This window comes from Sus scrofa, chromosome 3 (genome assembly GCF_054392235.1).
Source record: "Sus scrofa isolate SSC_HxYL_T2T_F1_AM1 chromosome 3, Sscrofa_HxYL_maternal_Yorkshire_Landrace_v2.0, whole genome shotgun sequence".
Taxonomy (NCBI): Eukaryota; Metazoa; Chordata; class Mammalia; order Artiodactyla; family Suidae; genus Sus; species Sus scrofa.
The window spans coordinates 71,758,174-71,785,612 of NC_139385.1; the positions used below are offsets into that span (position 1 = coordinate 71,758,174).

General features: G+C 43.4%; 1 protein-coding gene across 1 annotated transcript in view; it reads right to left on the minus strand.

The window, feature by feature from the left end:
• Window positions 1–21,331: 21,331 nt before the first annotated feature.
• KCMF1 (potassium channel modulatory factor 1) overlaps window positions 21,332–27,439 on the minus strand; it is a 32,219-nt gene continuing 26,111 nt past the window's right edge. Inside the window, 1 exon segment of the mRNA XM_021087303.2 lies at window positions 21,332–23,462. Within this exon segment, the coding sequence (XP_020942962.2) occupies window positions 23,201–23,462 (262 nt within the window). The 3' untranslated portion in view covers window positions 21,332–23,200.

Below are 27,439 nucleotides of genomic sequence, written 5' to 3' on the forward strand. Positions count from 1 at the left end.
GGACTGTCAAACATGTTTGTCAAACACAAATGCTAGTGCTAATACTACATGTAATATAATTAAAGAGATATATTAGATACCTAGAACATCGAAAAAATAATGAATACATCACAAGGCACATCACTTTTAACATGCACAATACATATTTTGCAATATTTATAACAACTGCAAAATGACAGGGGTGGACAGCTAAGTTGCAGCACTAAAAATGTCTTCTTTAGAATGAAAATTTGGAATTCCCATAATGGCTCAGTGGTAACGAACCTGACTGGTATCCATGAGGACTTGTGTTCCATCCCTAGCCTTGCTCAGTGGGTTAAGGATCCGGCATTGCCCTGAGCTGTGGTGTAGGTCACAGATGCAGCTCAGAGCCAGTGTTGCTGTGGCTGTGGTGTAGGTTGGCAGCTCTCATTCAACTCCTAGCCTGGGAACTTCCAAATGCCTGTGGTGTGGCCCTAAAACAAAAAAACAAGCAAACAAAAAACCTCCAGAAAGGTAGTTCCCTGGTGGCTCAGTGGGTTAAGGATCTGGCATTGTCACTGCTGTGGTTTGGGTCATTGCTGTGGTGTGCATTAGATCCCTAGCCTGGGAACTTTCAAATGCTGAGGGAATGGCCAAAAAAACCCCTCCAAACTCTAGAAAGAACAAAGTTGAGGTATGGATGGATGAAGTAAGACGAGTAGAATGTTGAGAATAGTGGAACCTGAGGGATGGACACATGAAGATTCATTCTCTTTACTTTTTAAATTTATTTTATCTACTTTTGGAATTATTTTTGAAGATTAATTCTCTTTATTTCTGGTATATTTGAAATTTTCCCTAAGAAGGATTTCTTTTATATACATTTAAAAGAAGGGAGTTCCCATCATGGCACAGTGGAAACGAATCTGACTAGGAACCATGAGGTTGCAGGTTCGATCCCTGGCCTCACTCCCTGGGTTAAGGATCTAGCGTGGCCGTGAGCTGTGGTGTAGGTCGCAGATGAGGCTTGGATCTGGTGTTGCTGTGGCTGTGGCATAGGCTGGCAGCTGTAGCTCCTATTGGACCTCTAGCCTGGGAACCTCCATATGCTGCCAGTGTGGCCCTAAAAACCAAAAAAAAAAAAAAAAGGATTTCTTTTATATATATATATATATGATATAGGACATATATGATCATATGTATGATTTCTTATATATATTACTATATATTTAGTATAAAAATGTAGAAAATACAGAAGTATCAAAAATATATAATTATTGGTTAATTCCACTACTCAGAGATACAATTGGTAACACTGAACCATTCTTCTAGGCTGTTGCTATTCATATTTGCAAACCCTGGCCCATCCAGCATTGCTCAAGGGTGTCATTAACCATCATTACATGAACACAGCCTTCTTCTACTCTCCAGGGAACCGCACCTTAGAGTTACCTGTGGGAGAAGCAACTTGCTTGCAAATTGGCACCTGCAACTCGGAGGCTCTGGCCTTGGCACTGTGGCTTTGGGGCACATGTCTGAAACCAGTTTTTTGCCCTGACTCAGGGTTTTACTTGGGCAGGTCCCTTCTGGCCCTCACACAATACTCTCCTTGAACTTGTCTAGCTGCCTATCTCTGCACAGTCTGTCAGCCCTCACGCCCACGATGGGAACTGTGAATATGCCATAAATCTGCATTGGAATCCAGCTCATCCTAAACATACCCTACACTAGGTCCCCTCTTTTTATTTATTTATTTAAAAAAAATTTTTTTAGGGTCACACTCACGGCATATGGAAGTTCCTGGGCTAGGGGATCCAATCAGAGCTGTAGCTGCTGGCCTTCACCACAGTCACAGCAACATGGGATCCAAGTCCCTTCTATAACCTACGCTACAGCTCATGGCAACTCCAGATCCTTAACCCACTGAGTGAAGCCAGGGAGTGAACCTGGTGCTCAGGGATGCTAGTCAGATTCATTTCCGCTGAGCCATGACGGGAACTCCCCCTCTTTTTATTTTTTAGGGTAATAAGAAGACTGAACTTTTGTTTAATTCATATAGATTCATTATGCAAACTTAAATTGGGATCGTATCCTACTGTTTTTGCTTTATGTACGCTGGAAATATTTTCATGTGCATTAAATACACTTTATAATGTAATTTGTTTTTTTGGCTATGCCCATGGCATGTGGAAGTTCCTGGGCCAGGGATGGAATCAGCACCACAGCAGTGACAATACCAGACCCTCAAGGGCTAGGCTACCAGGGAACTCCCAGATTTGCTTTTCTTTGATTACTAGTAAACTAAATAGGCATTTCAATGATTGGGGGGAAAAGGCAGGAGATAATAAGAGAAAAAAGAACAGAGAACTTTCTTTTTTGGAGGTTACCTTTAATGTACATTGCATCGGCTTTAGTGGTTGGGAGGAGTGAATGGCAGCGTGTTGGAGCCAGACAGATCTGGGCACCCTGGGTAGGTGTCTTACCCATTTCTTTACCTCTAAGAATAGTTATCGATGTACTTACCCCTTGTGTAATTGATGATCTTCTGAGGTAATTCACGCAAGGCTCAGCTTTTGTCTGTTGTGGAGTAAACATTTAATACATCACCGTCAGGGTCATGATGCAAACGGATATTTGGAAATATTTCAGAATGTTAACTGAGATTCTTTTTTTTTTTTTTTTTTTTTTTTTGCAAGGGGTCAAATTGGAGCTGCAGCCACCAGCCTGTGCCATAGCCACAGCGCTGTCAGATCCAAGCCACGTTTGTGACCTACACCACAGCTCACAGCAACACTGGATCCTTAATCCACTGAGCAAGGCCAGGGATCAAACCCGTGTCCTCATGGATACCAGTCAGGTTCATTACCCCTAAACCACAGTGGGAACTCCTCAACCGAGATTCTTGCTGGATGGTAGTATTAGGTGTGATTTTTGGTTGCTCTTTTTTTTTTTTTTTTCTTTCTTTCTTTCTTATCCTGTTATGTATTTTTGAAGTTTTTAAAATAATGATCATGTGTTATTGTAATGAATTCAAAAGACTTTTAAAATTGTTCTGTAAAAAGGCAGCACCCCCCCCCACCCGCCCCCCCGCTGGGAGCTCTCCCTCCCTGAGGTCTGCAAACACTTCAGCACTAATCTGGTCCCCTGGACAGTTGCACCCCCACCCGCGCCCCCACATCTCACTGCCCCACATCTCAGGGGCTGCATGGAACAGTGTCTTGGGGCCCCCTGCTAGGTGCACAGCTGTGACCCACTGCAGCCTGAGCTGCTCTCTACGCAGTAAATTGAGGGCTTAGCTGGTCAGGGAGAGGGTCCTGCTGGAGCTGAGCAGAGACGGGGAAGCTGAGAACTGATGCAGTAGCCCCAGCCCACCTGGTGCCACCATCTGTGGCTCTGGCCTGGCCATCCTCAGCACGGCCCCAATTATTTTGAGAATTGAGAGAGGACTTCTGGATTACCTAGCCTGTGGTTCAGTCTTGACAGCACCTGGGAATCAGGCAGAAAGCAACTTTCTTTTTTCCTTCCTTCCTTCCTTCCTTCCTTCCTTTCTTTTTTTCTTTCTTTCCTTTCTTTCTTTCTTTCTTTCTTTCTTTCTTTCTTTCTTTCTTTCTTTCTTTCTTCCGTCCTTTCTTTCTTCCTTTCTTTCTTTCTTTCTTTCTTTCTTCCGTCCTTTCTTTCTTCCTTCCTTTCTTTCTTTCTTTCTTTCTTTCTTTCTTTCTTTCTTCCACGACATGGTGGTACATGGAGTTTTGGGGCCGGGGGTCAGATCTGAGCCTCAGTTGCAACCTAAGCCACAGCTGCCACAATGCTGGATCCTTAACCCACTGTGCCAAGGCAGGATCGAACCTTTGACCCAGTGCTCCCAAGGCACCACCGATCCCCTTGGGCCACAGTGGGAACTCCAGGAAGCATCTTAAAACAAACAGATGATGGGGTCCCACTCCCAGGCTATTAGACCAGGCTCTCTGGAGGTGGCCCCTGTCATCAGCAGGTGAGTCTGAGGGTGGTCAGACAAGGTTGAGAACCACTAGTCCAAACTACCTTTCCTCATCAGAGACGCTGAGTCACGTGGTGTCACAAGGCCCAGGGTGGAGTGGAACACACACCACAGCTGGTCATGCAGTGCGAATGGTCACTGTCCTCCCATACAGCTTCCGAGGGCTGGGTGGCTTACTGAGATTTTCCCAGCCTTCATCTCTATCAGTCCACATAACAGGGGATGAAGAAGGCAGGCAGACATTGCCTGCGCTTTGGGGCCCAGGCAATTGAGGCCCACAAGGGTGAAATGAATTTTGCAGGTCTGATCTGGAGCCAGAACTGCAATTAGACTTCATTCCCAAGACACCCAGAGGCTGGACCCCTTCCAAGGGGAGTCACTCAGGTGCAAATTCCTTAAGGGCTTGCATTCCTGAGCCCTGCTCCAGACCCACTGTATCAGTGTATCTGGGTATGGGAGAAAGTAGGTGCAATTGTTAGAAATTCCTTGGGGGATTGTGATGGACACTAAAGTTTGAGGATCATTTCAAGTGCTTCCCCTGGGGTGACCTGAGGCTAAATAACAACATATATGCCAATTTACAATTTACTTTTAGCTGTGGGACAGGAGACAGTTCTAAGTTCGGGATGGCAGAGCAGACGAGCGTCTCAAAGAAATTGTGGTGAAGCTCCTCGGAGAGATAAGATATTACAAGCATTAAACTGGAGTAGGATGGTCTTTCTTTTTAAAAGAAATGACCACACTGAGAGACAAAAGGTGATGGAGCTACACTTAAAAAATCCTGAGTGACAAAGCTTTTTAACCCAAGAGCTCGTTCTATGCCTAGACAAACTATCAATGAAGTGTCCAGGGAACAAAGATATTTTTCAGATCTTCTAATTAAAAAATGGACCAACCAGCAGATAATCACACAAAACAATGCGTCCTTTCTCAGAAGGCAACTGTGTATCACACCTAGAAACCAACCAGTTCAGACTGGAGGGCAGAGGACAGAGGTCTCTGGGATGGAAGTCTCCAGAAAACAATGGATAGAGTCGACCCTATGAAAAATCATAGTGAGAGACATTGTATGGAGCTGTGGGAATGCCGGGGAAGATGTGGCCAGAGTGTTGGAGAAAGCTAAACAAAAAAGAATGAATGAGGTAAACATAGAAGGTTATATTACAAGCGAAACGTAATCTTTTTTTTTTTTTTTTTGTCTTTTTGTCTTTTTTGTTGTTGTTGTTGTTGTTATTGTTGCTATTTCTTGGGCCGCTCCCACGGCATATGGAGGTTCCCAGGCTAGGGGTTGAATCGGAGCTGTAGCCACGGGCCTACGCCAGAGCCACAGCAACGCGGGATCCAAGCCGCGTCTGCAACCTACACCACAGCTCACGGCAACGCCGGATCGTTAACCCACTGAGCAAGGGCAGGGACCGAACCCGCAAGCTCATGGTTCCTAATTGGATTCGTTAACCACTGCGCCACGACGGGAACTCCATTCGAAACGTAATCTTAATACTCCACTTGGCTTAGTTGTGAACAGTATTTCATAAGCATAATAATGGAAACCCGATTATCGATTGCGCCAAAAACAGTGAGAAAGCTAAAGTCCCTTTCTGCCACAATGGGATGCCAGTGAATAATGAATGAATAACAAATAAGACTGATTATTAAGAGATGACAGAGCATGTATATTATTTTAAAATAGAGAGGTACATGCTAACAAAAAATGAAACTCACTGAAAGTAATTGCTTCTAGGGAATTGGGAGGTAACAAAAGGGGAGAGATGTGGGGAACCAGCAGACTTGTTATTTTATTTTATTTTAGTCTTTTTGCCTTTTCTAGGCCCACTCCTATGGCATATGGAGGTTCCCAGCCTAGGGGTCTAATCGGAGCTGTAGCCACCGGCCTACACCATAGCCACAGCAACAAGGGATCCGAGCTGAGTCTGTGACCTACACCACAGCTCACGGCAATGCCAGATCCCTAACCCACTGAGCGAGGCCAAGGATTGAACCCAAAACCTCATTGTTCCTAGTTGATTCGTTAACCACTGAGCCACGACCCAAACTCCAATTTTATTTTATTTTATTTTATTTTTGGCTGGTTTTTTAGGGCTGCACCGGTAGTATAAGGAGATTCCCAGGCTAGGGGTCAAATCAGAGCTGTAGCCACTGGCCTACACCAGAGCCACAGCAACTTGGGATCCAAGCTGTGTTTGCAACCTACATCACAGCTCACCGCAATGCCGGATCCTTAACCCACTGAGCAAGGCCAGAGATTGAACCTGCATTCTCATGGATGCTAGTCAGATTCTTTAACCGCTGAGCCACTATGGGAACTCACAGACTAGTTATTTTATTATAGACTTTTCACCATGGGCTGACTTTCAAAATTATGTGTGTGTATTACTTTGATTTAAAAAAAAAATTCTATAGCCTTCAAATGTAATTCCAAAAATATTTGACCCAATAGCATTATTGCTTGGTAGAATTTCAGAAAGGAAGACAATATTCATGGTACATATACCCATTAAAAAATCTATAGGTGAATAGATAAAGAACTTCTACAGATAAATAATATGGCAGGTGCAACCTGAATCCAAAAGAAAAATGGGCAAAACAAAACAAAACAAAAGCAGGAATTCATGAATAGCTCACAAATATATGAAACATTTCTCATTAAAGTACTGGGAGATCCAAATTAAAAGCCCAATGAGTTCCCGTCACGGCTCAGCAGAAACAAATCTGACTAGTATCCATGAGGAGGCAGGTTTGATCCCTGGCCTCGATCAGTGGGTTAAGGATCCAGCATTGCTGTGAGCTGTGGTGTAGGCCACAAATGCAACTCAGATCTGGCGTTGCTGTGGCTGTGGCGTAGGCTGGCAGCTGTAGCTCTGATTAGACCCCTGGACTGGGAACCTCCATATGCCCCCAGTGCAGCTCTAAAAAGCAAAAAAAAAAAAAAAAAAAAAAAAAAGCCTAAATATACCCAGGGAACTATATTTAATATCTTGTAATAAACCTATGATGGAAAATAATCTAAAGCAATACATATATATTTAACTGAATATATGTACACATAACTGAATCTCTTTGCTGTACAAACTTGATATTAACACAACATTATAAATTAATTATACTTCAATTTAAAAAAAGGACTTGATGGTTTTGAAAGTTCTCAATCTCTCTAGATGGAAAACAATGCTAAAGTTAAGAAAGGACTTTTGAGCATTCCCAGAAAAACATGATGTGGCAATGAAGGCAAGAATACGACAGTATGACCTTTTGTTAAGACTTCAGAAAAATTTTAAAAATAAGTAAAATTATTTATTTTGGGCTGTGTTCATGGCATGTGGAATTTCCTGGGCCAGGAATTGAACCCAAGTCATAGCAACAACCCAAGACCCTGGAGTGACAACACTGGATCCTTAACCCACTGTGCCACAAGAGAACTCCAAGAAGAGCTAATCTTAGAGACTCATGGGAATGATTTTGGTTGAATGGGAGTGGACTCCAATGAGATGCATAGAAGACCCAAAAAGTTCCATGTGGGTGTTCCCATAGAAGACCCACAAAGACCCACAAAGAGAACTATATAAGCAGAAATACTACTGACTTAGACTGAAAGAGACAAAGATGTACAAAGTGAATAAAGGCTGCTGGACCTCCAAAATTTTGCAGATAGGAAGCAGGCTGAGTAAGTTATTCATGTGCAAACATGCACTACCTGTCGTGATAAAGGAAAGTTGGTCTCAGAGGCAAAAAGTCATGGAGCGCTATTTGCAGGCCATAAAAACGAATCAAGGAATTTGCAAGGTCTAGCCACTTGGATTTCAGAATTCCTATGGACCAACCCTTTCCTTTTCCCTTCCTTGTCTAGGAGTTTTGACTGAGAATGTCTAGAGCAGTTATCTTATATCTGTCCCACTGCTGCAGGGGACAGCAGTGTGTGAGCAAATCTCTTCAGTTTCACAAATCCACAGAGAGAGGAACCATATTCAAGAGCTGGAACTATACCCAAGGTGCTGCATCCACAGCTGGACCTGATGTAGATAATGAAATTCTGGACTTTGAACTGATGCTGTGGTGGGAGGAGAGTCTGGGAGACCTTGGGAAGGAGAGAATATGTTTTGCATGTGATAGGAACCTGACTTTCTGCAGGCCGGGAGGTGGACTGTGGTTGGCAGCTTCTAAGAGGGACCTCAATATTCCCTGCCTCTGAGCATTCATGTCTCCTATAACCTACTTCCTTTTGTTTGTTTGTTTGTTGTTTTTTGACTGTGCCCATGGCATGTGGAAGTTCCCAGGCCAGGGATTAAACCCATGCTGCAGTTGCAAACTATGCCATCATCTTGTCTATGTCCATAAAAAATTCTTCTGGGATTTTTGTTGAAATTGAGTTTAATGAATTTAGGGAGAATTATTATGTTTATTATGTTAAATCTGCCTATTCATGAAGATGATATGCTTCTCTATTTAGGTTTTCTTTGATGAATTTTTTCAGTGTGTTGTAGTTTTCAGCTTATGAACCCTGTATGTATATTGGAGTTATACCTAAGTATTTTATATTTTTAGTATTATAAATGGTATTGATTTTTTATATTTGGGTTTCCACTTGTACATTGCCGGCATATAGAAATATGGGTTCTTTTTGTGTGTTCGCCTAGTATCCTGTGACTTTGCTAAATTCACTTATTAGTTCAAGGAGTTTCTTTTGCAGAGACTTTGGGGTTTTCTTTTCTTTTCTTTTCTTTTCTTTCTTTTTTTTGGTCTGTTTTCAGGGCCATACCTTCGGCATATGGAGGTTCCCAGGCTAGGGGTCTAATGGAGCTGTAGCTGCTGGCCTACACCAGAGCCACAGCAGCGCCAGATCTGAGCCTCATCTGTGACCTACACCATAGCTCAGGGCCACGCTGGATCCTTAACCCACTGAGCAAGGCCAGGGATAGAACCCGCAACCTCATGGTTCCTAGTCAGATTCATTTCTGCTGCGCCATGATGAGAACTCCGACTTTGGGATTTTCTATGTAGACAGTCATGTCATCTGGCAATACAGACAGTTTTATTTCTTCCTTTCCAATCTCTATGCCTTTTATTTCCTTTATGAGCTGTTTTCACTCACAACACTTCTGACACCAAGTGTGTGGGTTTTTCCATATCAGCAACCAGCTCTGACACCAACTGGGTGTCCCACATTTCAATCCAATACTGACACTAACTACCCAAAGTTAGCACAGACCCCACAGTTTAAGTGATCAGCCCCACAAGACTGTCCTCCTCCCCCTACCCCAGCCACAGATGCTAGTCGCAAGTCCCAGCTTGCCACCTGTCCTTCTGACAAACCAGCTATAAATCTGGGGTTTCTCTGACCCCATTATTTATGAAAATTTTGATAGAATGGCTCACAGGACTCAGGAAAACACTTCACTTATTATTATCAATTTATTATAAAGGCTATAACTCAGGAAGAGCCAAATGGAAGAGATGCTTAGGTTGAGGAATGGCGGAAGGGTCTCAGAGATCCTTAACTGCCAGGCCACCAGGGAACTCCAACAGGTGAGAATTCTAAAGCACAGAGAGATCAAGTCTTCTTGATTAAAAAAAAAAAATTGTGTATTAAAAGGACACTATGGGAGTTCCCGTCCTGGCGCAGTGGTTAACGAATCTGACTAGGAACCATGAGGTTGCAGGTTCAGTCCCTGCCCTTGCTCAGTGGGTTAACAATCAGCGTTGCCGTGAGCTGTGGTGTAGGTTGCAGAGTGCCTAGGATCCCGCGTTGCTGTGGCTCTGGCATACGCCGGTGGCTACAGCTCCGAATGGACCCCTAGCCTGGGAATCTCCATATGCCGCGGGAGCGGCCCAAGAAATAGCAAAAAGACTAATAATAATAATAATAAAAGGACACTCTGAGGAGAGTGAAAAGACAAGCCACAGGAGAGAAAATATTTGTAATCATATAGATGATAGGGGATTAATATCCAAAAGTTAAAAAAGAACTCCTGCAGTTCAACAATAAAAAAAAAATCAACCCAGTTTAAAAATGGGCAAAGAGCTTAGCTAGACATCTCTCTAAATGTATATACAGATGGCCAATAAGCACATGAAAAGATATTCAATATTATTAATTAGGGAAATGTAAACTAAACCCACAGTGAGATATCACTTAATATTAATTAGGATGGCTGTTTTTTTTAACGGAAAATAACAAATATTGGTGAGAATGTGGAAAAACTAGAACACTGATGCCTTGTTGCTGCAAATGTAAAATGGTGCTGCTGCTGTAGAAAGCAATTAAAATGCTTAATTTTATGGTATGTGTATTTAAAAATGAATAAAAATGGAACTTCATCAAAATTAAAAACCTTTGCTCTGCAAAAGACACTATTAAGAAAACAAAAAAGGGGGAGTTCCCGTCACGGCTCAGCAGTAAGGAACCTGACTAGTATCCATGAGGACCTAGGCTCTATCCCTGGCCCCACTCAGTGGGTTAAGGCTCTGGCATTGCCGTGACCTGTGGTGTAGGTCACAGACGCAGCTCGAATCCCACATTGCTGTGGCTGTGGTGTAGGGTGGCAGTTGCAGCTCCAATTCAACTCCCAGCCATGGGTGCAGCCCTAAAAAGACACACACAAAGAAGGAAGGAAGGAAGGAAGGAAGGAAGGAAGAGAGAGAGAGAGAGAGAGAGAGAGAGAGAGAGAGAGAGAGAGAGAGAGAGAGAGAGAGAGAGAGAGAGAGAGAGAGAGAGAGAGAGAGAGAGAGAGGGAGAGAGAGAAAGAAAGATGGAGTTCCCGTTGTGGCGCAGTGGTTAACGGATCCGACTAGGAACCATGAGGTTGCGGGTTTGGTCCCTGGCCTTGCTCAGTGGGTTAAGGCTCTGGTGTTGCCATTGAGCTGTGGTGTAAGTCGCAGACGTGGCTTAGACCCCGTGTTTCTGTGGCTGTGGTTTAGGCCGGCAGCTGTAGCTCCGATTAGACCCCTAGCCTGGGAACCTCCATATGCCACGGGAGCAGCCCTAGAAAAAGGCAAAAAAAAAAAAAAAAAGAAAGAAAGATATTGAAGTTCTCTTGTGGCGCAGCAGGTTAAGGATCCAGTGTTATCATTGCAGCAACTTGGCTCATTGCAGTGCTGCAGGTTTAGTTTCCACATGCCCCAGGTGTGGCAAAAACAAAACAAAACAAAACAAAACAAACAAACAAAAAATCCCAAAAAGATAAATCACAGACTGAGAGAAATTATTTGCACACCACATATGTGGTAAGGACTCATTTCCAGGATAATGAACTGAACTCAGTAAGAAGACAAACAAGCCAATTAAAAATGGGCAAAATAGACATTTTAGCAAAGGTGATATGTGAATGTCTAATAAGCATATGAAAGACGCTGAATATCATTAGTCAATTTGGAAGAGTAAAATTAAAACCACATTGAGGAGTTCCCATCGTGGCTCAGCGAACAAACCCAACTAGTATCCATGAGGATGTGGGTTGCATCCCTGGCCTCACTCAGTGGGTTAAGGATCTGGCATTGCCATGAGCTGTGGTGTAGGTCGCAGACATGGCTCAGATCTGGCATTGCTGTGGCTGTGGTGTAGGCCGGCTGCTGCAGCTCCAATTTGACCCGTAGCCCGAGAACCTCCACATGCTGCAGGTGCAGCCCTAGAAAGCAAGCAAATAAACAAAAAACCCCACATTGAAATACTATTATATACCCACTCAAATCACTATAATTAAAAGAACTCTATGGACTAAGCCAACTCTCAAGTATGTCTATCCCTAATGCACGTGACAGGGATTAGGGAAATGACCACGGGGTAGTACAAACCCTAGGGGACCTACTCTGAATGCCATTTACTCCCCAGCTCTACATGCTCCTGTCCGAACAAGGGGCCATGATTACTCTCTGGGTCTCAGGTTATCAGAGTCTGCTAGGAGTCTGTAGGCAAACAGCCTCCAAATGTTTAGGTATTTTCCTTTTCCCGATGCCCAGTCACCCAAGTAAATGCCATAGGTCCCATTTGGGGGAAGGCCAGAAGGAATCATTACCATGTTCAGTTGCCATGTGTCACCGGGTCCTTCCTCCTGGAGTTCCAGCTTCTTCTTTAGTAAATAGGTTCCGGGTTCAAAAACAGCATAGAGGAGTTCCCATTGTGGTGCAGCGGAAACGAATCTGACTAGTATCCATAAGGAGGCAGGTTCAATCCCTGGCCTTGCTCAGTAGGTTAAGGATCTGGTGTTGCCATGAGCTGTGTTGTAGGTCACAGATGTGGCTCGGATCTGGCCTGGCTGTGGCTGTGGCATAGGCCAGGCCTACGGCTCTGATTTGACCCCTAGCCTGGGAATCTCAATACGTCACAGGTGCAACCCCAAATAGACTAAAAAAAAAAAAAAAATGTAGAAATTAGGCAAGGGGGCATGGCCTCTTCTTCATCCTCCTTGATTTCTTTTGACAGTTCAGTTTGAGTGGTTCTCTTGCTGGCTCACCAACTGTTTTGCCTGTGGTTATGCCAAGATATTTCTATTACCATACTTGTAACCCCCTTCTGCTCTGACCCATTGCTGGCTGCCACTTCAACCCCGCTACTTGCTGTGACAATTGCAAACACCTGGCTTCAAGCAGGTAAGCGCTGCCACCTGTCCTCTATTGCGCTGGTGTCCAACCCAGCCCACTGCCGAGTGAGCCCTTGCAGAGGAGTGAAGGACTTCTAGGTAAAGGACTTCCCTGAGATCACACAGACACTAAACGATGGAGGCAGCTTCCATCCCGGGAAGTCGGGCCCCAACACCACATTTTTATGCAATTCCCACAACTGCCCAGGAGACGTGTAAAATAGAGGTTCAAATGGACCCCTTGGAGGCCTCCAAGAGGGCTCGGCAAGCAGTTGCCTTTCCTTTTTGGTGTTGATCCACTGCCCCCAGGTGGCCACATCCTGAACTTCACCTTTGTTTGTTCTGGAATGCCGGCAGGCTCTTCAGGTCCTGGCCCTACCATGAAGACCCTCCAAACTTACCCCGCTGGGAGACACCGCTCCCCTCCCCCCAGACTCAGACAGCACTGTGTGACCTGGAACAGGTTACTTAACCCTTCTGGGCCTTGATTTTGTCCTTTCTAAAATTTGGTAATGATAACAAATTAAATGAAATGATGAAATAATACAACTAAATTTCTGGCTCACGCTAAAGGCCCAGTGAACATTAGCTATGGTGCCCACAAGTTCTGTTTCCTTCTTTCTAAAAAGGGAGGGAACACTCAGCCTCACCTTTGCTACAATGCATGAGCTGCCAAGTTCAACTGCAAATGTTTAGAATTCATATACAACAGGAGGCTCTTGCAAGGCTCCTTAAAAAGTGCTCTGCTAGGTTAGCTGTGTTCTTGCTGGCTTGACTCCAACCACAGTTGAGTAAAAGGTTAGAAGATGATGGGAGACCTATGTTATTGTGTGTGCATGTATATATGTATGTGTGTGCACACACGTATTTGTGTGCATATGTGTATGCATATGTGTACATGTGCACATGTGCTGTGTATATGTGTGTGTATACTGCACCTGTGTGTGTTTATGTGTATGCACGTGCATATGTGTATGTATATGGGTGTATGTGTGTATATGTATGTGTGTATGACTATGTGTCTGTGTGTTTATGTGTGCATGTGTGAGCATGCATGTGCCTGTGTGTGTGTGTGTGTGTGTGTCTATGGGAGGAGTCAAAAGTGATCCATGTTTTGGCGAACAATAAAGTGGGGAAGGGGACTGGGGAATTCTGGGTGGGTGGGATCAATGTTTAACTGAACGGTCAGGGTGGGCTTCACTGACAAAGAGGAGGAGGAGGCAAAGGAACGTGACCCTTGCAAGAATAGGGACTGCCAAAGGGTCACAGACCCCAGCGGAGACCTGCTGGAGCACAGCAAAGTGGCCGGTGAGGCTTGGTGGAGCGTGCAGAGAGTAGCAGGGGACAAGGACTGAAAAGTAACAAGTATTGCACCCTGCAAGGCCCAGGGGCACAGTGAGAACTCTGGCCTTCACTCTGAGAGTGGATTTCAGGGACTAATGGGCTATGACAGCATCTTTCTTGGTTCTGACAAGATGGCCCAGCCTAAGGACCAATCCCAAGGAGACAGGGGTGGGGTTGGGAGACCATGTCTATGGTCCTGGCAGAAGACGGTGGCAGCCTGGGACCAGGCAGTGGGCGACACGGTAAGGGAGGATCAGTTCCTGGACACGTCATGGAATGAGAGCCAACAGAATTCACTGATTAAATGGATGTGAAATGTGAGGAGAGGAACAGGAAGTGATCGCAGCAGATTTTGCCCTGAGCAACTGAAAGGAGACTGGGCTAGTTACTGTGGGGGTTGGGGGTGTGTGACTCTGCTTTGTTCCCTGTGGACCCCAAGTGCCTGGAAGATGGAAAGGTGGCAGGGTCCTCAGCAGGCCCTCTGTCAGGCTTGCTTCTCTCTCTTTTATGTCTTTTTAGGGCCGAACCTGCGGCACATGGAAGACCAGGGATTGTTACAGCTAAGCCACAATGGGAACTCCAAGCACACTGTTTCATTAAGGTCAATTAACTCAATCAAGATTGCATTGCTAGCACACGGTAGATCCAGGGCTGAAACTCGCATCTGTGCTTGTAAACACTGCACTTTATCTCCTTCCTGTTCTGGCTGGAGGTTTGCTTTTCAGGAGTGTTTCTGTGGGAATCCTGAATGGAGAGGGCAATTGGACCTTTCCAACTCTGAATTTAATCCCAGAAGTCCGTTCTCTGGATTTGTCTTAAACTTCACCTTTAACTCGATTTCAAGCCCCAGCCACCACTCTTGATTCAAAAGTGTGCACCTTTTCATTCTTGCCATGAATTTCAAATTCTAACCTTTGATCATGAAGGAACATCAACTTTCCTCTTCCTCCTTTGGGGCGAGCAACATCAGTAATCCAGCGAATTCTACAAATTTCAGACTCTTGACCAATTATACCCCAGGACTTGTCATCTAGACCAGGCATGGTCTGGGTACTTTTGAGGTGATCAAATCTTCAGGTGATGAGCTGAAACCTAATTTCTAACACTGAACATTAATATCCATTCTTTTTTTTTGGCTTTGACTGTAGCATGTGAAATTTCTGAGCCAGGGACTGAACCTGCGCCATAGTAGCAACCCGAACCACAGCAGTGACACTGGATCCTTGACATGATAAGCCATCAGGGAGCTCCCATTCATATTCATTCTTATCATTCATCGTAATGTTTCCTGTGCTTCTCCTTTCCACCAATCTTAGTCCATCCTTTCTCCTATCACCATCTGTCATGGCCACTTACAGAATTTACGAACATCAAGAAGTTGAGCATTTTCCAAATACTTAATCAAATACTGCCCTAAATTCTAGTTGAAATGTCCCATAACAATGTCTATCTCATAAATATATAATAAGTTGCAAAAAGGAATGTTTGCTTCATCCTTTAAGAAATCTTAGCCAATTTTTGTCTTCCCAGAAGGCAGTTTGAAATGAGGCAGTGTGAGAAGAATGTCTGGTATCAGGACACTTGTCACTGGGCAAGCTTCTGAAAGTCTACAGGGTGGATTCTGGTTTAATCAGATGGACCTGCTGGTGATCTTGTAACCACAGAAGGGTGAACACATGGGAAAAAAACACTACAAGGAATTAAGTGATAATGAAATATACTAACGGTGTTTTCATTTTATTTTTTCTTTTTAGGGCCACACCTGTGGCATATGGAAGTTCGCAGGCTAGAGGTCAAATCGAAGCTTCAGCTGCCAGCCTATGACAGAGCAACAGCAACGCCAGATCCGAGCTGCATCCCTGACCTATACCTGGCAGCAACACCGGATCCTTAACCCAAGGAGCAAGGGCAGGGTTCAAATCCTTATCCTCATGGGTACTAGTGGTGTTCTAAACCCACAGAGCCACAACAGGAACTCCACTAACACATGGCATGTGTTTTAATATGCATTCCATCTTCCTTCCTGGAGATTCCCCCCCGCCCTGCCCCATAGACTCAACTCCTAGAGCCCTAGGCTAAGGTGAAACGCTCCTGTTCAGGGTGAGGCCAAACTTTCATGGTTTTCACCAAGCATTTTTTTTTTTTTTTTTTTTTTTTGGGTCTTTTGTCTTTTTAGGGCTGCGCTTGTGGCACATGGAGGTTCCCAGGCTAGGGGCTGAAACGGAGCTATAGCTGCCGGCCTACGCCACAGCCACAGCAACGCCAGATTTGAGCCGCGTCTGCGACCTACACCGCAGCTCATGGCCAACGCCAGATCCTTAACCCACTGAGCGAGGCCAGGGATCGAACCTGCAACCTCATGGTTCCTAGTTGGATTCGTTTCCGCTGAGTCACGTTGGGAATTCCTCACCAAGCACTTTTAACCCACTTCTATTCATTGCAGGCATTTGGCTGTTCAAAAAGGGAAAACCTACCAACAACCCAAAAGTCATCAGGGAATCTGAAGAGGAAGAAAAAAATGGTGTTGAGCAGACCATGTGCATTCTCAGGTCCTGGGTGGGTGGGGCTCGTGGTGTGCAGGTGGCGTTCTGGGGGCTCCTCCCCACTCCCTCTCTGTAGTCTCCCTGGTCCTGTGAAGCTGTAAGGAGGGTGAGTATTCCGAAATCCTGGTCTGGACAGAGCAGAGGCCTCACTGTCACGCCTCAGGCTCGGCGTGGTCTCTGTGGTTCTCCCTAGCGAAATCAGCAATGGGTCTCAGAGTAACTTGGGTGGGGTGGGTCCTGAAAATTCTGTAGGCAGATGGAGTTAAAACTTCAGGTGCTGGAGTTCCCATTATGACTCAGTGGATTAAGAACCCAACATAAGTGTCTGTGAGGATTTGGGTTTGATCCCTGGCCTCTCTGTGGGTGAAGAATCTGGTGTTGCCACAAGCTGCAGTGTGGGTCACAGATGCTGCTCAGATCCCAAGTTGCTGTGGCTGTGATTGGTGTAGGCTGGCAGCTGCAGCTCTGATCTGACCCCTAGCCTGGGAATTCCATATGCCACTGGTGCAGCCATAAAAAGAAAAAAAATAAACAAAAAATCTCAGATGTCACTGGAAGCACTAATGAAACACACACAGATGGAAGAGAATAGGAGAGGAAGCAGAGAGAGACAGAAATACAGTCACGGGGCATTGAAAGCTACAGAAAATTTCTTGTGGAACAGCTAAGATACTGGTACCACAATGTCTGTTGTTGAGCATTGCTTCTAAGATGATGCAATACAGCCACTGAAGCACCACATGAGTGAAATTGAAAGTGATATGTATAACAGTTTGCTATATGTGTACCCAATAATACATTCAAATCAGAAAACACAGGAGTTCCTGCTGGGGTGCAGTGGAAATGAATCCGACTAGGAACTGTGAGGTTGCGGGTTCGATCCCTGGCCCCAATCAGTGGGTTAAGGATCTGGCGTTGCCGTGAGCTGTGGTGTAGGTCGCAGACGCAGCTTGGATCTGGAGTTGCTGTGGCTCTGGCATAGGCCAATGGCTTCAGCTCCTTTTAGACTCCTAGCCTGGGAACCTCCATATGCTGGGGGTGCGGACCTAAAAAGACCAAAAAAAAAAAAAAAAAAAAAAAAATCAGAAAACACAGATAAACTGGGTGTCCAAGTGAAAACGTTATAAAAGATATTCCATGTGAGGATTCTAAGTCTGGGAGCCTGTTGCAATGTCTAATTCATTTAAAAAAGCTGCTGTGTAGTCAGTGGGATATTTTTCAAGGTGAGCTTTAATTCAGCGGTCAGTGAACAATGCGGCTGCCATCCAACTGGGTCACACTCCAGTGACGAGCTCTTTTGCAGCTCAACAGACTTTAACTAGCATACTCTGTATCCAGAAGAGGGTTTTTGTAGGTGAAACTAGTGTGCCATGAGAGGCTCTCATAGACAAAACTATAGGCATTCGAGACTGGTCAGAATAGCTTATGTGACTAGGGTGAAGATCCATGAAAACTTCAGCCTGTAGGGACCATGGCTGAGGCCTGCTTCCTAGTTGGTGTCATGCACTGTGTGACTTCGGGCTATTACAAAATCTTACCTTGAGAATATTGTCACTTCTACCTCAAGGGTTTAAACCTTTTATACAGGGTGTGGTCAGAACATCTAAAGGGAGAATGGGACCTCATCCAGCTTCCAGACTAGGATGTCCTAACTGTGTTTGTGCCAGCTTTGCTATCAGATGCAGACTGACGTTTTGTGGGTAAGGCAGGATTCTAAACAGCTCAACTGAAATCTGAAAGCAAGATTTAAAAGGAACAGCTCTCACCAGATGGGACTGGAAAGGCTCTTCTTGGAATTATTTTGGAAGAATTCTCTTATGGGGAGAATGTCTGTAAGCCCTGCACGTTGTAAAGATGCTTAAACCAAAGCTCTGTACCTACTGAGAGTTTGAAAAGTCAGGATGAATGAGAGAACAGGGGTGATGGTGGTTGATGGAGACAAAGAAGCCAACAAACCACAGACTAGAAAACTCCTAGGTCCAGGCCTGAGAACAGCCCCTGAGGGTGTGTGGCCCACAGGGGTTGTGGATCACGCACACACATTCATCAACATCTGTGCACAATCTCTACACCAAGCAAAGCTACCAGAGACACAAAATCGTACTGATTTTTTTTTCTTTTTTTTTTTGGGCTGGGGTCAAATTGGAGCTGCAGCTGCTGGCCTACACCACAGCCACAGCCACATGGGATCTAAGCCACATCTGCAATGTATGCCACAGCTTGCAGCAACGCCAGATCCTTAAGCCACTGACTGAGGCCAGGGATCGAACCTGCATTCTCATGGATACTGGTCAGGTTCTTAACCGGTTGAGCCACAATGGGAACTCCTACTGTTAAATCTTTTTTCCTAGTTGCTGTAAAGTTCAACTGACTTTACAAAGCCCAGAACATGAGGGTGAGGGGAGAATCATACTTTGTAATTTGAGGAGGCTAAGGAACAACTCACTTGATAGCAACTGTCATGTGGATTTTAAGGTTCTGGACCAGCCTAGCCTCTCTCAGAGATGAAGTCTTTCCGATTTGAAACCAAGTTAGCAAGGTTTGCTGCAGGCTTCCTTAAATAAGGAACTTCCCAATATATTTAATAATATATATTTGACAGCAATGGGCTGAAAAGTAGAAGCAGCAGGAGTATTAATCAGAAACAAAGACATTGAATAAGCATGGGTTGAAGTTGATGGGCACAAAGAATTAGGTTTTCACTCTCTTCTGAAAAACAAATTCACCTGAATTTGGCTTTGGAATACTGTGATGGAATTATTCAGATTAAGGCCAAGTTTAAAGCCATACAATTTCACAACACTGTTCTAAGTGACCAGAAGGTCTGCAAACTGCTGCTCCATTTACTTTCCAACTTTAACTTCTCTCTACCTCAACCTGGATGCAGGGCTTCAGTAGCAGGGAATTATTTTGGGTTTTTAAATTATATTGGGTCCAATGGAACTTTAAAAAGCACATAGCAAAGCACGACCTTTGTGCCAGCACTAACACCAATTATAGCATATAATTCTGGGAAAACCTTTTACCTAGTGTTTTACTTATTACTGCACATGAAATCAATTTTGCATGGGCCTCCGAAACTGTGCAGACAAGTGAGAAAACACAGATCTCCCAAGGGCTTCTAGCACCCTCTCTTCTGTTGTATTTGGATGGTTTTTTTACACACTCCTGCTTCACAGGGCTGTGCTAACCACATTAGCACAGTTACAGTTAACTTACCTATTTTTTCCTGGACACGGTTAGTGGCAGGGCTCTCATTCAGAAGACCCCTTTTCTTCCACCACCTCCTTCCACTAGCTCTCCTCTTGACTACCTTTCCTGACATGGCCTTAAATATTAAACAGAGCTAAGTCTCTGTGGCTCCCAGGAGGTGAGAAGTAAAACACAGAGGGGGAGCCATCAAGAGAACTCTTTAGAACTGTTTTTTGTTTGTTGTGAACTGTGGCCCACACCAGAAAAAATACAATAGGTTTAGTGACCATTAAAACCTCTTTGCATGGAATTAAAAATTCAAATATTGAGAGGGAAAAAACTGAGAGCGGGGATGGATTTTTGTGAGCCTTTTGTGATTCTAATAATGTAACCTGCCACCCTAAACTACGTTTCTTTGTAGGTCATAGGGAGGGGGATTTCTCTTGCATTGCCTGAGTCTAATTAGAAATGAAATAAGAATCCACTACGTAACACAAGCCTAGGCTCTAATTCTGTGCGTAAGACAAAGAAACAAAACAATCTAAATCCAAATCCAAGTATTTCACTGTAGCCAAACATAGAAATTGTATCTCAGAACCATGGCCATAAAAGCACAGGCATTTCTATTTGTTCAAAAGAGTTGAGATGTTTTAGAAAACTAAATGAGTGAAAAACAATCTAAGGAAGTCATGAGGTAGAGTCCACTATTTCAGTCAAATTTCAAAATTCCATTGTTCTCTGTGCTTAAACATCCAGGAGCGGGAAGCCCATGAATACACTACAGTTACAGTTTAGCAGGAATTACTTTGGGATTCTGAAAACACACAGCACATTCTAGTCCATCAGTTACACAGAAATAGAAACAGATACAGTTTCAAACATCCCTTGTAGCTCTTCCTCTTCACTAAGACATTTTTTTGGGGGTGGGGGGTGGTTCTCTATGAGTCATGACATTACACCACTTCCAGAACACCTTGAAGAGAAAGATTCAAATTATTTTTCAACAGAAAGTAAAGACAAGCACTGCAGAACACTTGTAAACTTACATACTCTAGACATTCAAAACTCAACAAACAAAAACCTCTCAAAACTCAGGACCTGGTCCTTGGAAATTTGAAGCTGTAGCCAGAACAATCAATGGTATATTGATTTTTCTCTCCTCTACATCACAGTCTTTGCAATTATTTTTATTCGGCAATTCCAATAATAGGATGTTACTTCAGAAACTAAAGAAAAAGGACACAAAAATTTGAAGGACTTAAATATATTTTTATATTGATAATCTGTGTCTTTCTACTCTAATACATTATTATTGATTACATACAGGATGAGGTGAGGTATTTGTAAAATATCTGATAAAAATAATTAATATACAGTATTCTACATGAGATGGAATCTTATGAAACTTTAGGTCTTCTGAAGTGTCAAGCTGATCATTTTAAACTGCCCTGACTGGACTTACAATTGTTCCCTCAAACCATGTTTAAAAAGGAAGGATCTTACATTTTCCCAGAATTTGTGCAGAAAGGGGAAAGCACATAATTGGCAATTTCTGTTTCTCACATCCAAAGTAAAGCATTCACACAAAATCAGGACCTCCAATTCTAGCATGTAAAGGAAAACAATACTCTATGAAATAGAGATCTACATTCTCTGAGTAATGGTTAGGCTAATTCACCAACAGCAAAGAAATCCAAGTGGTCAACAGTCTTGAAAATGCTTTATTGAAATGTGTGACTTATGTGCAGAAGATGTGTGTGAAAAGACCACAGCTTGAAAACTGGTTTCTGAAACGTCTCAACAACCAATTGAAAAAAGAAAAAAAAAAAAAAAAAAAAAAAAAAAAATCCTACTGGACTGGACTTCTAGCATAACCAGAAGCCTGGTGTAAAATTTCCCTTTAAAACATTTTCCATCACAGAAACTAAAGAAAACGAAGCTAGGATATTTGGAAATTGTTGGAGACTGAAGTTTCTGAGGAGGAGAAGCAACAGTTTTTTTAGACGTGTGGGGTGACGTCGTTTTTGGTTACGTCTGGATGAGCATGGACTTCACAGTTCTTGGGGAAACACCGGAGGGTGCTTGAGTCTGTAAGCTTGTCGTGTTGAAGAAACAGAGAAACACAGACTGGGAAGGAAAGGACTGTGAGGGAAAGAGGGAGACGAGGAAAGGGCTCAGAGAAGAGAGCACTGGAACAAGACATGATTAGGTTAAGTCTAGTTATAAATTTATCAGAAGCTGTGCGCACCTTTTTTAAAAGTCCTACATTTACATTCCAAAAACTGCCCCCCAACCCCCAAACCTGCTGTCCCTGCCTTGGAGCTGTTGTGAAAGTCTATGCACAAAAACTGAAACAGAAAATAAAAAAATATCCCAGCCCCTCCAAAGCCCCAAACAAACCCCAAAAATCTGTACATTTTTTTTTTTACACATAGGATTAATAATATAGGCATATAGGTGGCATGATTCAATTAAAAGGCTTTACTTTTTATGCTGGAAAAAAACCCAATAAATAAAAGGTGCTAAATCAGCATTAAGAATTTGGTTGTAATATATTGACAAAGTCTGGGAAGGCAAATCCTCAAAGCTCCCCTGATACTGATCTGTCTCAGCAAACTATGAAGCAAATACATAAATAACGCAAAATATGATTGAGAATGTGAGATTTTCAAAAACAAAGACAACATAATTCAGGTTAACTTTGTTGAACAGTGAATAAATGAAATTCATCTACACCTGAATAAAACATATTTAACAATTGAAAAAAATTTAAACAACCACAAAAAGTAAAAACTTGAAACAAAGAGAACAGGATTTGTTTTTAGGGCACACAGACGCCTGCAGCAGATTCCCACAGTAGCTGAACTGGTGTATCTTCTGTGGATGCGTTAGACAGGCTGAGCTCCACACGCTAAGATGACTAACAGGGCGACAGGACAGTCACACAGGGCGGAGCACGACACCGGCTGCGACCCCAGGTTCCACTGCAGAGCTGGCTTGTGCGTAGGAGGCACACAAAGAAAGGTGATTCAGGCAGACATTATTCAAAAGCTACTTCGTCAAGTAACTCTTTTGCTGCGTAACCATTGAATAATGTTTGGGAAAGCTTTGGGCTTTTATTTTTGTTTAAGTTTTACTCCTTGTATTTAATTTTTTAAATAACAAGGTCACTAAAACTCATGCACGCTGCAAAAAACCTCATGCAGTAGTTAAGGTAAACCATCCAAGCAGTTTTTATTCATTAATATTCATAAATACACACAGCAGCTTCATTAGAGATTTCAATTTTCCTCTTCAGTTTGAACGTGGAGTATTAGGAGAGCCTTTTGCATGTCAAGGTACAGGAAGCAGAGCTCACCCCTGCACTGCTACCTACATTTACCTGCTAGAAGTAAAAATTAGTTAAGTGGAAATGATTATCATATATATTTTCTCTCTTCCTTTTGAATGTACACAATGTAACAAGAGTGACAGACCTGAAATTACAATCACCAAACAAACCCAAGATAGTTGTTGTCCACTTTCATTGGCAAATACAGCACAGAGGACATTGTCTGCGAAGTGGGATGTCATCAAAGAGGAGGTGGTGGAGGCTCATTTCCTTTATTACTCTCTTTTAAATTTAGGTTTTCTAAAGCAACATCTAAAGGCATAATATCTACACAGCCCATAGCACCAAAATCTGCCATCTCCCCCCGTTCATCCTCGTCTGAGGACGAGCTCTCTTCTCGAACTAAAGTGGACAGAAGGAGCTCTTGGACAAACAGGCTGCGATCTGCACGCTCACTTTCCATGGACTGGCGCTCTGTTTCAGACATTTTAGGATCATTCAACCTGTGTAAATGAAAAAGAAAAGATCCTATGGGTAAAAAGTCAAGGAACAACGGCCCAGCCCATTTCCATAATGTCCTATGCTGTGCAAGCTTTATAGGCGGCAAAACTCAGAATCTGAGTCACACCACTGCCACGCCTTGCTCTCAGGTATCCCCTTAATTGTGCTGCGATGAATTCCCCACATTGGTAGCAGTAGTACTGTTATCCTGAGGTGCAGGGCTGTGCTTTAATTAGATTCAAAGAGAAAAAATACATTTAGACTTCTCATAGTTCATTTAGAGAAAACTGTGGTGAAATTTTTCTAAGGAAAACACAATTTCTAATAGATTAGATGCTTGGGGAGATAGGGATTCCCTAACCAGAATGTCACTAGTGGGTCGTGAAAACAGGAAAAGTAGCAACCGTGGTCACAAAAACAAAATCTAGTGACTAGAGGAGTCAACAGGAAAAAATCCTAAAAGTTCCCTTGACTTTCCTCTATTATCTCCATCTATTTCTTCCTGAAATGAAGACATGCCCAGAAGCCTGAGAGGGCGCACGTGCCCACATTCCTCCTACCAGGACCGCGTAGGCTGGGCTGACCTGGGGTTTAACGGCTGGCAGCTCATGTGCCCAGGCATCTATGAGACCTGTGTCATGCTGGGAAACTTGGTTCACCTTCACGGAGACCGGAGAGATGTTAAGAACTGAATTTAACATTACTGACCTGTGAAATGATTCATGCAAAACTCTGCTTAGTTTCAGTGCTAACTGTATTTCTCTATATTTTTAATGGCAGAGAGAGAAAGGGAAACTGGCTGCAGCACTGGGTCAGGAAAAGTAACAAATGGGGAAAAGATGGTGACAGTGAAAGGAGGCCCAGCAGGCCGGTGGACAGGTGCCTCTCCCAGAGGAGCCAGGGGTGCTGGAGCCCAGCTGGTCTGCAACCGGGCCCTGTTCTCCGCTGCCCCCTCTATCCTGGAAGGCACAGGGCGTCCCAAGGTAGCAATGGAGGACTGGTACTTGGCACTCATGTGGGTCAAGCTCTGTATTAAGTGTTTTCTGCATGTATCATTTCGTTTAACTCCTATGAGTTAGGGTTCATTACTACTAGCGATTTACAGGAGGAAGAAACTGAAAAGGTAAAGTGACTTGCTCAGAATCTTACAGCCACAAGTTCAAAACCACTCAATGATTAGATCTAAGGCTCAGAAAACAAATTACAAGATCTAAATTTCAGAACAGAAAGAACACAAAGGGATCTGGGAGTTAACTACATAAAAGCCATTAAATCCACATTGAAAGGAAGTGACTGACAACATAACTAAAACCAAATTAAGAATATATAAGAGAGTATTTAATGAAAGAGGAAACTGAGCAATAGGCTACATAGTCTCAGTCAAAAAATTTAAAAGCATTCAGAAATGAGGAGTTCCCGTCGTGGTGCAGTGGTTAACGAATCCGACTAGGAACCATGAGGTTGCGGGTTCGGTCCCTGCCCTTGCTCAGTGGGTTAACGATCCGGCGTTGCCGTGAGCTGTGGTGTAGGTTGCAGACGCGGCTCGGATCCTGCGTTGCTGAGGCTCTGGCGTAGGCCAGCAGCTACAGCTCTGATTCAACCCCTAGCCTGGGAACCTCCATATGCCGCGGGAGCGGCCCAAGAAATAGCAAAAAAAAAAAAAAAAAAAAAAAGAAAAAAAAAAAAAATGAAATACATTCTAAGTCCTAAGATTTGGAGAAATCCTTAAAAAGAAAAAGTCAAACCTATTATGAACAGACAAGATGCAAAGATTATCTATACAATAAGAGAGAAAACTAGAAACCTATAGGCTGAGGCACCCAAACCTTTGGCAAGGGTGTAGTTCTAATATTACCGTGTTAACTTTTAGGAAATAACTGAGAAAAATGTTTCTTTCCTGAGGGATAAATAAAATTGGATTAGGGCTAAATTTCCTGATGGGCCAAATTTCACTAGAAGATCTAGAAGTAACTTCAGGAGTTCTCATCATGGCTCAGCAGTAATGAACCCGACCAGCATCCATGAGGACGCAGGTTCAATCCCTGGTCTTGCTCAGTGGGTTAAGGATCCAGGGTTGCTGTGAGCTATGGTGTAGGTGGCAGACTCAGCTAGGATTTGGCATTGCTGAGGCTGTGGAATAGGCTGGCAACTACAGCTCTGATTCAACACTCAGTCTGGGAACCTCCCTATGCCGCAGGTGCAGCCCTTAAAAAAAAAGAGAGAGAGAAGTAACTGCAAAGCTTGAGAGGATTTTTTTTTTTTTTTTTCCCCTTTTTAGGGCTGCACTAGCAATGGAAGTTCCCAGGTTAGGGGTCGAATCAGAACTATAGCTGTCAGCCTATGCCACAGCAACTTGGGATCTGAGCTGCATCTGCGACCTACACCACAGCTCTTGGCAACACCAGATCCTTAATCCACTGAGCAAGGCCAAGGATCAAACTTGCATCCTCCTGGATACTGTTACTGCTGAGCCACAATGGGAACTCCCTTGAAAGGATCTTTAAATTGGGGCTAGCAAAACCAGTTGGCTCCATTACCAAAAGGCTAAATCTGACTGACACAATTGTTTTCTAAAAGGTTAATCATTTTTGGATCCCAAAGAAACTGTGTCCCATCATCAGTTCCAGGACAAGAGGAATGGGAACTCACTCCCTAACACCAAACACAAGAATAAACTCCAAATGGATTCAAGACCTAGATATAAGACCAGACACTATCAAACTCTTAGAGGAAAACATAGGCCAAACACTCTCTGACATAAACCACAGCAACTTCTCAGATCCACCTCTTAAGAGTATTGACAATAAAAACAAAAATAAACAAATGGGACCTAATCAAACTTCAAAGTTTCTGTACAGCAAAGGAAACTCTAAACAAAATGAGAAGACAACCCACAGAATGGTAGAAAATCTTTTCAAGTGAATCAACGGACAAGGGATTGATCTCTAAAATTTATAAACAACTTCTGCAGCTCCATACCAAAAAAAACAAACCACCCCATCAAAAAATGGGCAGAAGGTCTAAACAAACAGTTCTCCAAAGAAGACATACAGATGGCCGAGAAACACATGAAAAGATATTCAACATCACTCATTATTAGAGAAATGCAAATCAAAACCACTCTGAGGTATCACCTTACACCAGCCAGAATGGCCATCATCCAAAAGTCTACAAACAGTAAGTGCTAGAGAGGGTGTGGAGAAAAAGGAACCCTAGTACACTGTTGGTGGGATTGTAAATTGGTGCAACCACTGTGGAAAGCAGTATGGAGATGCCTCAGAAAACTAAACATAGAACTACCATTTGATCCAATCATCCCACTCCTGGGCATCTACCCAGAGAAAACCAAGACTCACAAAGACACATGTACTCCGATGTTCATTGCAGCACTATTTACAATAGCCAAAACATGGAAACAACTTAAATGTCCATCGACAGAGGAGTGGATCCAGAAGATGTGGTACATATACACAATGGAATATTATTCAGCCATTAAAAAGAATGAAATACCGGCATTCTCAGCAACATGGATGGACCTAGAACCTATCATGCGAAGTGAAGTCAGCCATACAATGAGACACCAACATCAAATGTTTTCACTGACATGTGGAATCTGAAAAAAGGACAAACTGAACTTCTTTGCAGAACAGATGCTGACTCACAGACACTGAAAAACTTATGGTCTCCGGAGGAGACAGTTTGGGGGGTGGGGGATGTGCTTGGGGTATGGGATGGAAATCCTGTGAAATCAGATTGTTATGATCATTATACAACTACAGATGTGATAAATTCATTTGAGTAATTAAAAAAAAAAAAAAAAAAAAAAAAGAGGAATGGGAACTGCCCTGGTCAAAGAGACCAAAGATAAAGCTTTGACATCACATGGCAGCTGTATGGCCAGGGACAAGGGTCTGCCTTTGGAAGCACTACCCTCTCTTGTGCCCTGAAGGCACAGTGTGCATTTTAACGTATCTGGACT